Source organism: Limanda limanda, chromosome 7, assembly GCF_963576545.1.
Source record: "Limanda limanda chromosome 7, fLimLim1.1, whole genome shotgun sequence".
NCBI classification, from domain to species: Eukaryota; Metazoa; Chordata; class Actinopteri; order Pleuronectiformes; family Pleuronectidae; genus Limanda; species Limanda limanda.
The window spans coordinates 22324897-22343003 of NC_083642.1; the positions used below are offsets into that span (position 1 = coordinate 22324897).

Genomic DNA, 18107 nt, shown 5'->3' on the forward strand with positions numbered 1-18107 from the left:
AATAGCCTATAGTTTAACTAACCTGTTTGAATGCAGGTAAGCACTTACAGATCGGGCTTTTCAGTTCAAATCACAGTTAGGACCTCTGTACAGTAGCCAGTCTGTGCTACATACAAAGCTGCTTGCACAGATCAGGGATATTGACAGACTGCATAGCTGCTGTGGTCAGCATTTTTCTTTACTTTTTATGAGCTTCTAGTTAATTTCACATCTTTAAAAGTTTAAAATTACTCCTTGGAATATGATTTAATCATTTGACGCGATCAGATATGTTCAGTAAAAACTACAAATTGTCTAATGCCAGTAAAAGAGTCCAATCATAGCAAGTCATAGCAAGCTATGCTGAGCATTCTACACAATGTGTGCATGTGTGTATTTTTAAATTCTGATTGGTCTGGTGAGCAGTGCAGCTGGCCCTGACAACAGCAAAGCTTGCACTCACACTTACCTAAGTCCCCTAATGAGACCTGCACTCTGGAGCCACAATAGCTATTCAACACCTGGTATTATATGTGTATGTTTATATGTGCCCGGGGGGTATATATACTATATGTGAAAGTGTGAGTTTGTGTGTGTGTTTGTGTGTGGGTGTGTGTGGGTGTGTGTGCGTATGTGTGTGTGTGTGTGGGTGATACCAAACAGCTCTGGTAATACGTAGTGTGAAACATACAGTATAATGTTAGGTCACCACAGCTGAAAAGTGGAATGTGTCCATGTTCTGAACGCACAGACTAATAATTGTAATGTTGTCCAAAGTTAGATATATTCACTTGAGCTCTGCTGTGACTTCAAGCTGACTCTAACTGCACTTTACTTCTTTCCTCCACATCATCATCTGGATCGGCTGTTTTTAGACAACATACAAATCACTCCCGAAAAGTCAGCCAAATCACACGTTTATATTTATAGACCTGCACGTACTACAATTTACTTATTAGAGAAAATTCACAAATAAATATAACAGCCAACGTTCATCTCATTAACGGGCTGATTTATACCTGCAATAACTTTCCCCTCTGTGTTTGGTGTCTACCAGCTCCCGAGGGAAATATCTGGCTCTTTAGCTGCTAAATGTTCCACTATGTCCACCAGCTACTTGTTTGTTGCTGAGCAAGTAAGGCACTCTGGGTTTTTAGAGCTTTTTCACTGAGAACAGCTGCCTGCTGAAGCTTTGACACTGTAAGTTCAGTTACTATGATCAAAAACAATAAAATTGGTGCTCAGACTGTAAAAAAATTGGATGCAACTCACTATTTTCTATAAAGCAGAGTGGAGCTGCAGATTCAGGTGATAATCCTCTGCAGGTTCAACTCTACAAGCAATTCATTCCACATTGCTTTCATGTGTGTTTGTACAGGGTTTGTATGAAATGTTTTACATTTGTACCTCAAAGTTAGTTTTAAACAAAATTCTGCAAATAACAACAGTTTTGTGAAAATATGTTATCTTTTTGTTTAAAGCTTGGTTATTGCCAACTATAGAGAATCTTCCAAACACTTGGTTCTTCTAAAACTAAGATTTATTACAGTTCTTTAACAAATAGTCCAAACTGCACCCTGGTGGGTGTTACATGTAACCCTGCATGAGCCTTTTTGCACATCACTTGCGGGCGATTCTGTGGAGAAGTGGAGCAACTACAATCAAATGGTCCAATCAGCTGGAGTAGAAGTGAGTCATTGAGCTTTATTATACCGATATTATGTAGGCACCCTGCTCAGTATTCTAAAATTTCAATTCCTTTTTACAGATGCGGCTGGTTGGTGTTGATATTTCTTATACTGTTTGTCTTTCTCAATATTAAATTCATTTCAAAGCTGCAAACTATGAACAACAAATTACAATATGTATTCAAAATTGTCTCTATTTCAAACCACCAATGGTCTGTTGGCTCCTACCTTGCGGGCACTCTTCCACATATACTTCATATAAGCGTAGGTGACATGTGGGTGGGCTGTGGGCAGCGGGTGATCCAGTTGCTTGGAGGGGTCGACGCCAAGAAGGAGCACCAGGGTCTTATGGGCAAGAGCCTGAGGGGAGAGGTAAAAAATAATGGTTAGAAGGTTTAAAGTTCAAAAAGAAGCCAGAAGACGAGAACAGCAGGTTTCCCCACGACAATACACAGACTGCCGACTACAGATTATCCGATAAAGAGGGAAAAAAAAAAGATGGGGCCAAGAAACTTTAGCCTCATGACTCCACAAGGTATAATGTCTTAGTGGGGTAATTTGTTCCAACTGCTAGTAATCACATCTCTTTTTTAAATGATATCATTGTTGGTGCGTGTCACCCTGTGTTTAAATAAAAATAAAGCAAAGGAAAATTGCACCATTTAAATTGAGAAGATATTTAGGGTTCAGGTTTCTAAACAGTGTGATTGAGAGTGCTGCTCTACTTTCATTAGTGCCAACTTAAAACAGGTTGAACTGAAGTTCAATTTCATGGCTGGAGTTCATGGCCACACTTAACTCTGTGAGAGCTCAACTTCCCTTTTCCATTTGACAAGACTCATATAATCAGCTCTGATTTATTCCTCCTGAATGCTATGGGATAACAATTAATTTTAGAATGCATGATTGGGGCCAGGATTCAAAGATTCTTAGGACAATACATAATGTCATATTATACTGCCCTGATGTTTAATTTTAAAGGTTTGTTGAGGAAATTTACTGTTTACTGTATTTTATTGTGAGCAGGATCTCCTTTTCCTAAATGCGAAACAGTGAAACCTACTTCAAGGATATTTTCACATTAAAGAAACTACAACAAAATCAGATGTTTTTAAAATCCTGCAATCAGATGTTTTTAAAATCCTGCATAGGAGCTTCACAGCTTGATCCAGGTTATTATTGGTTTTTAGTTTTGTTGCCTTCCACTGAATGCACTGACCAGGCGTCCACTCCTGCCACAGAGGCTGGCGTACTTCAGCCACGTCCTCATGTCCTCGTGGGGGCTGATGACCAGCGATCGGACCATCAGGATCCTCTGCCAGTCCTCCACAATACGCTGACAACCCTGGAGGGGAAAACACAAAAAAAAAAACAGACGATGAGTAAAATGCCTCATGCTTTTGTTCCTCCCTTCACAGAAAGGCACCTATACTTGTTAACCCGAGAGATAGAACACACGTGTTACTACCAATGGTGTCTGTTGTTGACATGCCCACACGTGAGTGCCCACATGTGTCAGAGAAAGGAAAAACACACACATGGACACACCCACAGAGGTCATTTTAAATAGGTTTGTAAAGTCCATTTGCAGAAATGCTCTATTAAATATTCTCTAAACTCCAACCTCACCCTCATGGTCATGATGTAACAAAGTGCTGCAGCAGCAGGAAGCACAAACAACATTGGAGAAATCACAAAACAAAACTTTGTGCTGGATAACATTGTCTTTACAATTTTATATGAGTTTCAGACACTTGGTTATAAAAATAAAGAAAGTACAACTATCGACTACCTTCATAGATAATTCAATCTATCTTTCTCTTTTGTAATGTTTCTATTTCATAGTCCTTTTTCAACCTCCTGTACTTCCTTAGATGGCAAAAGTATGTCCACGCAAAATCTTTTAGTAAGCTGTTGGAATCTGGGGCTGAAAAAAAGACCACAACAGTTTCTGGAGTAGATTTAACATGACAGGATAAGAGGCTGTGTGCAGTACCAAATTATCCAGTTCACCCAACTTAATTTAAAGTTACAACTATTTATCATGTGGTCTTCTTCTTCCCATATTCCCACAAACACACAATTCTCTTATTCTATTTAAGAACGGCAATCAAGTTTCATATAAAATAGGCTATTTACAGTACAGCCTGACAGATATGAAATCTTGGGGGTCGATGCTGATAACGATATTAGGGAGAAGGAATGATCAGATAATGGTTTATTGGCTATTAAATACATTTAAAAAATATATATATTTGGCGATGATTCCCTCAGTAATTATCAAACCCATATGACAAAGAAATTGAGGATTGATATTTACCACAAATACATCAAAATAAATACTACTTCGATTCTGGTGCATATCGGCAAAAATCTACACAGAGGCCGACATGTCTGTGACAGGCTCATAGAGGCTCTACTTTGCAGAGATCAAAGCATTGATTAACATACCACTCTTCTGCCGCAATACAAGTAAACTAAGCCTGGCATGCAAATGTTGTTTCTCAGTTGATGACTTACAAAACACTGAGTTTGTACAAAGGCCCTCAGTAGTAGTTGGAACTGCTACGATAGAATATAAAGGATCATTATATCTGCAGGAGGTGGTGCTGTATATTACCATCATAATGGTAATAAAAAGGTAACTCACAGAGTAAGACTTCACTGAAAACAGCTACATATATACGAGCTGTCAGAGAGAGCTCTGAGCTTCCCAGGATGTCTTGGACTCTTGACAAGGATATGGAAGCAGATGAGGAGAGCCAAGAGGTAAAATATAACCTGCGTTGCTGTAGGAAGGCCACACCCAAGGAACTGTCTCACACACACTTGGGACATGCCACCCAATGCCTGCGGAGGCGTGAGAGAGGACTCAGACGAAACTGTCGCAGGGTCAACGGGGCCGCTGGACGTCATGGCATTCTCAACAGATTTGTCAGCTGGACTAACAGGTCTAACTTATGACACTCTCAGCAACACCACCGGTGCAAAAATACAAAATAGGCTGTCAGGGGGCAAGGCAGCACTAACACACGGGGCATATGAATGGCAGCATGACTGGGTCCTAGGGCTGCTCGATTATGGAAAAAATCATAATCACGATTATTTTGGACAATATCAAAATCACGATTATTCAAACGATTATTATGTGCCCTTATTCTGAAGTCAATTTTATTCTTGAAATGACTATAACCGGAAGTACCAGTCACTTCCGGTTCCGGTAATCGCCGATGACAGCTGCGTGTCTTATTCCTCAGTGAAACCAGGATATCGGTGCCCAGTTATTCAAACCCTTAATGATGGCAACCCCAACACTCTCCAAAAAACACTTTGTAACTGAGAACTTTGAAATGTCCTCATTATTAAATGTCCCCATCTGCCCCCCCACTACAAGCACATAAGCAGACAGACAGAGAGAGAAAGAGAGGGGTGGGCTATGAGGACCATCATCATTTACCCCCGAACCCCGACATTGAACGGGTTCCATACAACAACCATTGGAAAATCGCGGGCTGATCGGCGCAGGGAAATGCGGGTCCGGAGTGAACAGCCGGCGGCTGCGCGCTGGAGAATGTGCGCGGCGCGGCCGCTACACTGTGTGCTGCTGCTGCTCGTCGGATTCGAAGAGTCGCGCTTTTAAACACCGCGACTCTTCGACCACACATACAACTCGCCTCCTTCACTTCACAGCGGCTGGAGAGTGAGTGCCAGACGCAGATATAGTCAGTGGGGCAGCGCTGAATGCTTTGGGGGAAGGACTGAATTACGCATGCGCGTCTCTTTCGAAAAAAAGGTCAAATAATCGTTTCAACTCGATTATAGTAGTTTGGAGATCGTTTGACCCATAATCGTAATCACGATTATATTTCGATTAATTGAGCAGCCCTACTGGGTCCTTAGGAAACCCTGAGGAAGCCACCCTAGGAAAACCCTAGGAGGTTCCTTAAAGCACTGACTGACTGTTCTACTGTCACATGGGGCTGAGGGGTTGGTTAATAAATGTCCAATAAAGGTACACACAAACGTATGACTTTCTCCCCACAAAGAGTTAAAATGTCACATGATCTGCCTCTGGAGTAAATAAGAAAACACAACAGGGTCTCAAAGTATCAAACTGCTACATAGGGCTGAGTTGGTTGGTTGCGACATGAAACAAGTGTATGATCTCACTCGTTCCAGACATGAACAAAACTCAATGGGGAGTGGTATTTCAATGCACACTTACATCTAACCCCTTTGATGGAGAAGAGACTGTTCGAGGAAGAAAGAGTAACAGACAGGAACCGCGACTACCCGACAGATGTGTGAGGTCAGCCTCAAATAAATCACCGGAGAGGACGAACCTGTCAAGTACTGCAGCCCCAGCTTTGGTGCTGCCATTATGCGCCCAGACTGTTTGCTCTGAAAGACCCCTCTTGATCCCAAATACCCCCCCCGAACCAACCTCCGTTTTATGAATGGAACAAGTCAAGATGATCAAGAGTATCCACATTTTACTGCACAGGTGTGTGCATGTGTGTATGTTTTCCATTAAATTGGTCAATCTGATTTCGTAGAAACCTTTGAAATGTCACAATAAGTTCTGTGGGAGATAAGTGCATGTTGACAACTTGGTAAAACCAATCAATACAAATACAACAGTTTCAAAGAGAACAGAAGTTTTTGTCTTTAACATGGTCTCGGCGCTGACTAATATCAAACTTTGAAAACACAAGAGAATTGTTTCCTTTTTTCCTTTATGGAAAGAACAATGCTATTTGTCTTCTGTTTTGTTAAGTCAATGCCAACATTAAGTTTGATGGAGCATTTTAGGATGACAGATTGCAGATGAACACAATTTTGTTGAGCAGTGGGTATGGTGAAGGAGGATTATTATATTTTGGTGATGAGGATTTTCCTTAATGTCAGTAAAATGTGAGCAGGAGATGAGGAATGCCCACAGGGAATGAGAGTAAGTAGCATTATACATGCTGCATTAAATTGAGCATAATACGGCGTGTATAATACAGAGAATCAGGGATGATACAAAGCAGATCAAAAGTTTATAGTTTATCTGCCAGACTTAAAACTTTTCCTTCAAAGTGCATGAACATTTCAAATAATCATATTTTGATTCAGCTGTCAAAAAGCCAATGTGGAAAAGATGAACTTCAACAGTATTATCTTGGATCGGATGGCATTTGTCTCATGTTCCAAAGACTTGGCGAGCGGCATACATTTCCAAACCACTTGTGGATTTGTGGTTGTTCCACACGTCCTCATGTCTCATTTAACAGCATGTACAACTCTGTAATTCACAATTAATAAAGATAATAGTAGTAATCATAATCAGTCTTGGGAAGCACAGGGGCTGGATGGGTTTGAACATAATGAGTCAAGTTTTTCCCTGAGTTTTCGTACAAAGGTCATTTCAAGCTGGCAAAGGCAACTTTGATCAGAAGTGTTTTTGGTGTGTAGCAGTGTTTGGAAAGGTCTAATAAACCACTGCATCCTGGGTAACAAGTCTATTTACTGTATGTGCTAACTGTCACTTTTGACCATGACTTCCAGTTAATGAGCAAAGCTATCAGCACACAGGCACAAGTGCTGACAGCAAGTGCATTTTTAATGCAAGGCTCAGATCTGACAGATCCAATCCCATCGGATGACCTCATGAGCTTCAACACAAGTTTACACTGACCTCCTATGCCTCTGCTGTTGTCCAATATCCACAACTTCTACATGACTAAAATAATAAACACTTAAGATTCAAATGTGAAAGGTTGTTGACATGCGGCTGCCTCCTGGATTCAGCATTCAGCTTTTTACAACATATGACCACGTCCACTATTGTGAAAGAAAATGCGGATAGAGAGTTACAGTGATAAAGCACATAGTTCACAAACAAGTGCCGATAACCTTGGATTCGCCAAACAAATATTTCCCCTGCTTCATTTTCCTTTGTTGATGTAACTACAATTCTATGATTGCTACTGAACTTCAAATGGCCTAGTTTGGAAAGATTGTTTTTTTATTTGTTTATTTATTAGCATCACCATTAGCTGTGCCCTGAAGCACAGCTCATCTCCCTGGGGTCCACCTCAAATACAAACATTAAAACTGTAACAAATTTGAAACCATAATATGTTCCCCATGTGGCTGCGGGGACTACCGATGTTCACTTGATGTTTTTTTCTTAGCACCCTCAGCACAACACGACACTACATTTCAAATCTCCTTTAAAATTACTCACAATTGTAGAAATAACCACAGAGAAGTGGACATAGAGACCTACTCGATGGAGAAGCCCCACTGAGGTATTCACATATGTCTCTGACTGTACAGATGGTGTATGGCTTGAAATGTTTCCCATTAGTAACAGTAGCCTTTCCAACATCTGCTTTACATTGCATCTGTAGTTGCACACGTGATTGAGTGTGCGTGTGTGTGTGTGTGTGTGTGTGTGTGTGTGTGTGTGTCCATATATCATGTGCTGTGGTTACCTGAAGCCTCTCCCACCATGTTTCCCTGATGATGTCCCTCCTCTCTGGCACCAGCTTGTACTGGATCACCTCCTCGAGCTCTGACAGCATCTGGCAAGATACCATGGCCTAGAAAACAAACACACATATGCACACACTCATTTTTATTCAGGCGTTCATTGTTAAATGAGAGTTTAAATTGTCCTGATAGAGAAAAATTCCTGTCTGCTCAATATGAAAAGTATCACAGCAGCTTGAAAATTCATCAGAATGGAGCCAGCAAGCAACTGGACGTTCCTGTGAGAAATCTGTCAGAAAAGATCAGTCATCTCCATTTGATGGCCTGGTTTACATCTGACATTTGGAACTACATCCAAAGTCTAGATGGCTGCTGATGCGTGTCTGCTGTCAGTCCTCATGGTGAACAAAGACAGTGTGTGCATCAAAATCAACCAGGATAAAAAAAAAATGTAGACACAGCTGTTGTCATATCTGATTTGAAATGTTGTTTGGGTAATTCCATGTAAACAGATAATAATATGGTATACAAAGCTGTGTTGAAAGCATTAATATTTATGATTTTGCCTTCCATAGCGTGTAGAGCAGAGACTATCAATTTCTATAAATCAGCACTTTGTTGTTGTGACATTCTCCGTTCGCACATGACCGCTATGACAAATGAGAAAGTAGACTGAAGCCAGGGGTGTAATATTTCCTCTTACCCCGTAGGCTCGACTGTAGCTCTCTCCAGCCATGGCCGTCAGCTCCGCATCCAGGAGGTCTCTTGCTTTGTCAATACACTACAAACAGAAACACACAATGGATCCTTAGCTTAACAATTAGACATTAATAAAACAATGACAATGTAAGGGGAAAAAAACACTCACTCAAATACTGTAAATTATGTTTTCTTTGGCGCTTTCACCAAGGAGGTTTTGGGTTCACCCACGCCCATTTATTTGATGGTCTGTTTATAAGCAAGATTACGCGAAAACCATGAAACTTGATGGAAGAATGAAGTATGGGTCAGGAAAGAAGACGCTGAGCTTAGGTGCGGATCCGGATCAGGGGGCGAATCTGGATTCTGCAAATCTCTTTCTTTGAAATTGTGAGTGTTTTTCCAAACACTTTCTTTGATTTCTCAGAATATTAATGATTTGACTTAGGCCTCCTTAAGAGGCAGCAACTCATTAGTAAAGCTGAAAAAATAGCCATCATGTAATGATGGCATGACTCCAGATTACCATGACACAATGTCACACTTGCTTGAGGATCAGCCAGGATTGGACTGAACCCAGGGAACTAAAACACTCATATGAACAAAATACGGTTTTTACTTATGTGCTACCAACAGTGTCACATGTCTCGAAATCCAGCTTATGTATCAAACGCCTTGATGCCAAGTGTTTTATGAGCAGAAGTAGATGAACCGTTAAGAGTGACAGTATGAAAGTTATATAATCATGGTTGTGGATGTCATTCACATCTTTAAAGAAAAGCCTTGCACATTCAGGAGGGCAGAGGAACTGGAGGGTCAAGAAGAAGAATTCAGAATGGGGACTGTTAGTCATGGTTCCCGTCATGACCATGATGTACTAAACAATTTTTATGATGTTCAACTTAACACCAGACCTTTTTATTACCTTCCTGATATTTGGGTGTATTACTGTATATTACTGAGTCATTTGTAAAAAGTCCAGATCCCTGACTTTTCCTGCCAGGACAACACTTCTCCCAAGTCAAGGACACTGCATTCAAATGTTCCATCACAAGTGAGAATCCTGACGGGTGGAAAAACAGCGACTGATAGATCCAGTGCAGCAGAGGAGACAAACGGGGACACGAGTACAGCCAATGTTTTTAGGGAGCTGTTATTTGTGGGAGGGTAAAATGAGGGAGAATGACTGAGAAGGCCAGGACACAGCTGTTTCAGACCCACTCCCACCAATTATTTTTTTCGTGGGGAGGGAAAGGAGTGATGGCGTGCCAAAACACCTTTCCAGGCATGCACAACAAGAGGAGGGGTAGTGGGAGGGTGGTTAGGACAAGGTGACAATGAGGCTACGTCTTTATAGCCCCCACTCAGTTATGGACCTGTTTACTCCTGAGTTACTGGTGCTGGGGCCTCATTGGAAATGTGCAGTCCAGACGACTCCTGATAAATGCAGTGTCTGGCTCCTAGCAGCACAAAACAAACCATGACCCAATCTCCAATCCTCTTACATAAAGGTTACACTTGTGTTCTTACATAGGGTTTAAGTCCAGTAATATCGTTCTACATTCAAGTGGGCTTTGACGGCTTCTTTGTGAAATGCTGGGCCAAATCAACCACTAATGGAAACTCAAAACAAAGCCCAAACATGACTGTAAAGTCAAAAGGAAAGGCCCTAAGACAATTTACAAATCAAACGCACCCTGGTGGACTGTATACATTATGAATCTTGGCATGGCAGGCTGCTTTACTAGCAGGGAGCACGACTGCTGTGTCTACACATCATCGCTGCAACCAAACACTGAGATTTACAAAGCAAAGCAACCTGACCCTCACACAGATGCACACCAACACTCCTCGAGCAAACCTCTGGCTGTTTGGGGATATGGAGGATGGAAACTACCCTATGGAATCCAAAGTTTCGAGTTGGAGGATTACCCACCCCATCCGGAAGACTTGACTGAGCTCATGTTGACATTTAAGCTTTCACCCTCGCTCCATCTGCTTCTCATTCCGCTTCATTCATTGTGAGTGGCCTCATTGTCAGGGAGAGTCAAAAGTCTGCTTTCCCTATTCAGCTGATGCAGAGTGCTACAGGCCACACCTGGAGTCAATTTGCAAATGAGAGAGGGGCGGGAGGCGGCTGAGGAGTTGGGGGGGCACAGAGAGCGGGTCTCCGGGGCTTTGTGGTGAAAAAGACACTTGTAAGATGAGTCCAGGGGAAATTGGAGGAGCAGGTGTTTACTGGTGTTGGTGCTGCAGCTTGGGTTTGTTAGACGTGCGGGCATCCAACTTGAACAAATCCATTTCCAGGGAGCATGAGCTCATGTATGATCCCCACCTTCCTCAAATGAGGAAAACACCACCCTGACCTCTGCCAGACCTTGTTGACAGGCAGACAGGAGGCGAACAGGCCCTTCATTTGTTTGAGGCTGAACGCTCAGACGATTTACAATTTCAAGAGTTACATAAAATTTCCACACCGAAGAACTGCGACATTGTTAAAGAATAAACGAAACTGCTCCATTTCATTTCTTTTAATGAAAATTCTGCGCTGATGGGGGAATTCAATCCTGACTGGAATAGTCGTAAAGTCATTTTTATGTGTCTTTGCAGCGTTAGTTTCCAATGATTTTAGCTTTTCAAACCTCGCTATGAAGATGAATTAGAATTCCAGAAGCCACAGGGCAAAGTCCTATGAGGCATGTCTTTATGTGATATCTTCTAAAATACGTACGAGGCCTTTAATGTACATTGGACGATAGGAAATATGCTCCATTGGGTGTACTTGTGTGTGATGATGTAACCCACCTGCTGGGCCAATGAGAAGAGGTCCTGATGCAAGGCGAGCACTGCCCTGTAGAAAGCGCCATCGTGTGTGTCTCTTGGGATCATGCATGTGTACTCCTCCATGCTGTCCCAGTGCCCTGGAGAAACATCAGTCGGACAAAGGATAAGGCAAAACGCTTATAGAAGTTTAGCAGCTTGTAAGTGCTGCCGTGAACCACACTCCACCTCCTCTTGCCATTACATAAATGATTAAAATCACTTCACTTCCCAAGAACAACAACAAAAGATGTTTGAAATCTTTGGATTTAAAGGTCGGCTGTATCATCTCAGGTCTCCCAATTGAGTTTGGAAAGTCGAAGCCTCAGTAGTCAGACCAGAATCCTCAGGGGTAGCTTCTGCAGTGTGGTCCCTGCTTTTCTCCACCATTGCACGTTATGATATGTCAATGTTATGACTGGAAACCAATCCCATGTAGTTATGTGAGGGAGACTTGGCAGGAGCTGTTTTCATTGCTGCCTGGTTTGCTTGCACTGTTGTATTGAGTCACACAGAGGACCCTAAATGATCATGCACATACCTTTTCATAAGACTTCCCTGACTGTTTTTTTTTGTTCCATCGTTTCATATCATATAAATCATATTACTTTTAACATTTACTTATAACATTTTTGTGTAATTACTGTTAACTGAAAGTTCATATGTGATATAGTACGTCTGTGGTTACCTAGACCCCAGGCGGCAGCAGCAGCCATACGAGCCATCTTGGCCTGGGTTTCCTCGCTCACCAGTGTCCACTCCTCACAGCACTGCTGGTGCAACTGGCCCCTGGAAAACATTAACCATAGAGTTCATATTAAAAGGCAAATCCCAATTTGGTCCCAGTTATGACTTGATATAATATGGAACTGATCAGGGCTATGATCGGGTAACAAAGTGCAAAGTATCATAGTTTACACCAACTGCAGAATGGCTAAATGGACAACTAACAAGCCATTTGTTCATAATGCATAAAGGTATTGATTTATATGCTTTCATTGTGTAATGCCATCTGATATTATGGATTATACAATGAAAGCAATATTATGGAAAAGTGGATCAGAGTTGTTTTTAAACCTAACCCCAATATCCATGTCTTTGGAATGTGGGAGGAACCCAGAGTACCTGGAGAAAACCCACACAGACACAGGAAGAACACACTGACACCACAAGGCTGATATATTACAGATAAATGCATAAATTGAAGAATATTCTGTAAAACATTGTGAAGTTGGACAAAAGGTAAAGAGGAGGGAAATGCTCCTTCCTGGTTGATTGTTGTGAATTTAGAACTGTAGTTAAGTAGTAGTAACAAAACTAATTAATCAGAATCAGAAGGTTCCCAACTTGTTGAGAGTAGGGGCAGGAGGATGTACTCCAGCTTCCTCGCATATTGCAGGAGAAAGCAGTCTGGATTCCTCCCAATGAATGGATGGATGGAAAATATCAGCAATTTTTCACACAGCTCTTACACACTATGAGATTGCAGATCATTTCAGATGACATTACACAATGAAAGAGACTTGAATATTTTAATAACTATTAAGTGATAGTAAAAAAAATGGTCTCTTCAAAAATATAAGTTCCCTTGTTTTTACGTACGCGTGCTAGTAAGTTGTGAGTCATGATGACCAGAAGGTGGCAGCAATGTACATAAAAGCTGTTTAGTAACTGCGATCCGCGATACTACCAGTTGCCTTTAAGTTATGTGTGTCGTCTCTATGAGACTGGTTGCTACTGTACAAACAGGAGAAACAACATGCAAAGCCAAAAAATGCTAGAGCCATCAAAAAGATCTGTGAGGAATGTGAATCTCCTTCAAAAAAGTAGAAGAAGATGAGCTGCATTGCAGACCCTGCCAGGTAAAGCTATCAGAACTCTGCCACGACTATGCAGTCAGTTGAGAACTCTTCCTCTTTCAGTCTGTGTGTGTGTGTGTCGTTGCTTGATTTTCCCATCCTGGGGCTAAAGTGATGTAATAATGTACCAGACTTTATTCTAAACAGATACAAAGGCTCTCCTGACGTCCACAAGTCCTAATCATAAGATATACATGCCAAGACAGTACATTTACTGTCCCTGCACTAAACAACAATTGAAGAAATCATTGACCAGAACAGCAAAGCCCTCTTGGCCCAGGATGAGAAAGAAACTGACTGGAGATATAGTATTTTTTATTTTTTTTAACTAATTACATCTGCCCCATTATTTATTTCTTTGTTTCCTCTTAAAGATGAACATATTAAATCAGTGTACCGTTCCACAAACCGCCTCATAATATCAAGTATCCCAGCAAACAGATGGATGTTCCCTGTTGGGGTCACGTGTATCTAACCATGACTAAATTCTCATTAAGAAAAATCAGTGCTGTATTGTCCAGGATCACAAAGCCCACCGCATGTGTTTTACAGAACGCTGGAGCAGAGAGAGACAGAGAAAGAGACAGAGAGAGAGGGAGGGATAGACGGAGAGAAAGTGAGAGGCAGGTTTGGATGGAGGTCACAGGAGTGAAGTCGTTCTCCAGCTGCCTGGCTATCACACAACACAAAAGCAACAAGTACAAAAAAGCTCCGGTACACTAGTCGTCCAGGTGTCCACAGCAGACAAACAGTGTGGAAAGAGTGGTAAGATGAGTGCGAGTCATTTTATGACTCACACTCATCTCACCTTATTTCACATCTTTGGAATTTCAATTAAAAAGGTTCTAAAATAAATGTGAGCTTGAAAGAGACATTTATTTAGCATAAACATGTTTTTAGAGGCTCTACACTGGACAGAACTGGGCCACTCACACAGGTGGAATACCAATTGTGCTGGATTGACATTTCCATCCCTCCAGTTATGTTTACTTGTACCACTTCAAAAGGGTTCATGTGTCCATGTGTGAGTGAAAGTGGCTGAAGGTGTTATAGTCGGTTTCCATCGCAGACATCAGAATTTGTCACAGCAGAACAAGCACCGGTGAAAATGTTTTCCTTAATGACGGCTGAAATCCATAAAGTGTCAAAATCTACTTCAAGAAAAACAACCTGACAACAAGCCTTCCCAATTTTTAACATCTGTGTGTTTCCATCAGAGCCTGTGCATAAAGATGGACGACACATCTCCACTTCATCCCACTGTCCGGAAATGAATCCAAAGTATCCCTGATGTGAAATATATCATCTTGAGTCGAAGTAGTGATCGGGGGATGGGATCACAGTACCACAGATACACATGCTTGACCAATTGAAACTCAGTCTCAACTGTCAATCATGGCGTCTCAACCCGTTTTATAGCATTAAATAAATAATAACAAATTAAAAAAAAATCTTAACTGACACAATTAACACATGAACAAACATCAGTGTGATACGAACAATGACAGAAACGTTAAAAATGTATCTGATGTGTATTTGGACTTCCTGGTTTGGTCCATCTCCTATCCACGAAGGAGGAGGAGGCAGAGGTTACGAAATATACTACAACCAAACACCAGGGGGCGTTCAAGATGCTTTGGCTTCACTTTTGGGTTGAAGTCATGCCGTCTGAACGAATCTAAATCAAGTGTTGATATTTTTTTGTAAATGATGACGAACATCTTAGACAAAAAACCCTTTTCAGGATGTCCCACTTTTTTTGAGGATTTAGTTTAACCGTCATGAACATTGATTGTATTGTAATAATCTCCTTCAGCAGTTTTGGATTAGCACAGGGAGGATCTGTACAATACCTTAACGTAACAATGTGCTCTGACTCAAGTCAGCTGTACTGAATCAGTCTTACTCATCCACTCACACAAACATAAACACAAACCCTCTCTAGATGAATCACTTTCTCGTAAAATGATTGAATCATTTTTCTTGAGAAATGATTCATACTTTATAAAACAATGGTACTTGGATAGTCAGGTTACATAAGTAAACCAACATCTGCTTAGCGTCATCGTTCTTTGACGTTTCACATATTTAGAGAATACTTCGGACATCTTGTGACTTTCTTTCCCCTTCAAAATTCTCTTTGAAGGTGAGCGGTTGTCATGGAGATGAGCCCCGGCCGTGGGGCTGTGAGGTTTCATTGGAGTGGCGGCGCCTCTTACTGCTGTTGGATGCCTGCTCATGCATTTCCTGGTAAAATTACATCATTCATGTGAAAGAAACTGTTTTCTCTCTTTTTGCTCAGTCATCAAAGGGCTAATGACAGGAATCATTAGGAAAAGGCTGGCATGCACTATGAGCAAAAAAAAAGAGGGAATCAAGAGCTCACAGCAAGTCGACAGCCCGCGGATGCTGTCTCTATCCATTAGAGCCCAAGAACTGAAGAACTCAAATGTGCTCTTTCTTTTATCACTTTGGTGAAATCCTATTTATATCAATGTGCCCAGAGCAGTTTGTGTTAGAAAAAAAGTTGTTGTAGCCTTGAAATCAAAGCAGATTTTACTAAAGACCTACCATTCTCCCAGGGCCTCCAAGCAGCGCATCCTGCCCAGGATGAGCTCTGGATCCTCTTTGTTTATGTCGATCTTCTTGTCGTATGCCACCAGAGCATCTTCCCACTCGTGCAGCTTCTCATACCAGGTGGCTTGGATTTCCTGGTGGAAAAACAGACAATAAAAAGTAAGAAACTGGGGCCATTAAACTAATAAAGTCCACACGATTAACACTGATCTTTTGTCTGTGCTTCATCACCAGGCCAACACGTTTTATTTTTTGGTTCATTGGAGAATTTAATGAATAGTTTTTAGTGTGAGCAAAGAGCTTTGGAACTACACTCCTTGTCCAATTACAAACAGCTTCCAAAGTTAACTTTGATTATTGTATATATATATTGAATGTATTAAACACATACATACATACATACATACATACATACATACATACATACAAACACATTCTGTATATATGTTCAGTTCTCACATTGCTCCAACCTTTCCCTCTCACAGTAAAGCTTTCCAAATTGTAACCTCATAAACAAAGTTCCTGGATTGGGCAGTGAACCTGTTTTTACTGAGTCTTTTCACTTTTACCATGCCGTTACGGAGAAATATAAATACAGTTTACAAACGCAAAAGGAAAGCCCTTTACCATGGGCGTCCTAATGGCTGGGAAATACTTTTGTCTGGCTAAAATGAACCCCTTCATTAAATCAAGTTAATGCTTTCTATTCTATGTTTTGTCACTGCATCTTTCCACCACTAACCGCATACATGTCATCACACAGCACAGCCCCTAAATTCACATTTGAGGATTTCTAATGAATTGTTGATTTTTCTAGCCACAAATTGCCATGAACTTTACATTTTCACACCACAGAGCATTTAGTTATATTTAGTTTATCGCTGCAAACAATTTCCTAAATGGCTGTTTTATGTAGTCTTCAATTATTTTAGAATACAATAAACCTGTATTACATATTGCCAAATAAAATCAATAATTTCCCAGGGGGAAAGTAAAATCACATGAATAGATGAATCATATTGGACAACTCTCATTCATACAGCCAGGCAGGTCTGAGTCCCTATGGATGCAGGGGAACAGTGCCAGGTTTGAGCAGACGCAGTCTTTCCATTTGTATGATAGAAAATAGCACTATAGAGCTGATATGCAAACCAGGGTAGAGTGGAAGTCTCCAAGGCAAAGGAATGTGTTCCAGCTGCTCAAGTGCCCTTTTAATTTTTACTGAATAAATTACATCTGTCAAGTAAATTCTAAGTAAGTAATTCTAAATTGCAAAAAAAGTGTTTGATAATTAATTTGATGATTGATTTTGGAATGCTGGGTCAAACTCGATAAGGTCAGGCTGAACATACAACATTTGTTAATAATTAACTAACAACTTGAATAGTTAATTACTCGTAATAACTAATTTTGGTCTCAAGATACACACAGACCAGAACCATTTGTTTAACCAGATTCTATCAGTGATCAATACTAAAATCGTGTCACGTAAATCCATACATGACACAAACAAAACTCTCATTGATAAAAGGGAGTGAGATGAAGCAAAACAAATCTGCAATCCTGTTAAACATGTGGAATGTGTCCAGTGCATATCTATAATTAAATGACACATTATTTAATACCTGGAACAAGTTCATAAACAGAGAACATGAAATACCGAAGAGTTTTCATAAAGGTAGAGGAGTCCTCTACACTGAAAGATGCCAGAGGGGAAATCAAAAAGGATAATAAAGATTTAACTGTCAATATAAAGGATATTATTTGTACAGCATAATTTAAGAATTGAGTTAAACTATTGCAATACTGACATTCAGGAGTGATGTTTTGTGGCTTTCTATTTGGCCCATCTACAGTCACTCTTTAGGGAATGAACAAACCGCCTGCCATTAAAAAATAATTACTGTTTTAACTTTTTGGTATGAAGCATTTTTCACAAAGTAGTCCAAAGTTTTATTTTCTGTAAAAACACACAGCAGCGAGAAATAAAGAGGTGTAAGAAAAT

The 18107-nt window shown here is 40.7% G+C and overlaps 1 protein-coding gene across 2 annotated transcripts in view; it reads right to left on the minus strand.

Annotated features, from left to right (window-relative positions):
* The window catches only part of mtor (mechanistic target of rapamycin kinase), an 87895-nt gene that overhangs the window by 20989 nt on the left and 48799 nt on the right, over positions 1-18107 (minus strand). For both annotated transcript variants that reach the window (XM_061074315.1, XM_061074314.1), the window contains exons 30-36: positions 16097-16236; positions 12355-12455; positions 11652-11767; positions 8851-8928; positions 8150-8257; positions 2887-3012; positions 1896-2027 (exon numbers count right to left, since the gene is read on the minus strand). In XM_061074315.1, the coding sequence (XP_060930298.1) occupies positions 1896-2027; positions 2887-3012; positions 8150-8257; positions 8851-8928; positions 11652-11767; positions 12355-12455; positions 16097-16236 (801 nt within the window). The remainder of the gene's footprint in view (positions 1-1895; positions 2028-2886; positions 3013-8149; positions 8258-8850; positions 8929-11651; positions 11768-12354; positions 12456-16096; positions 16237-18107) is intronic.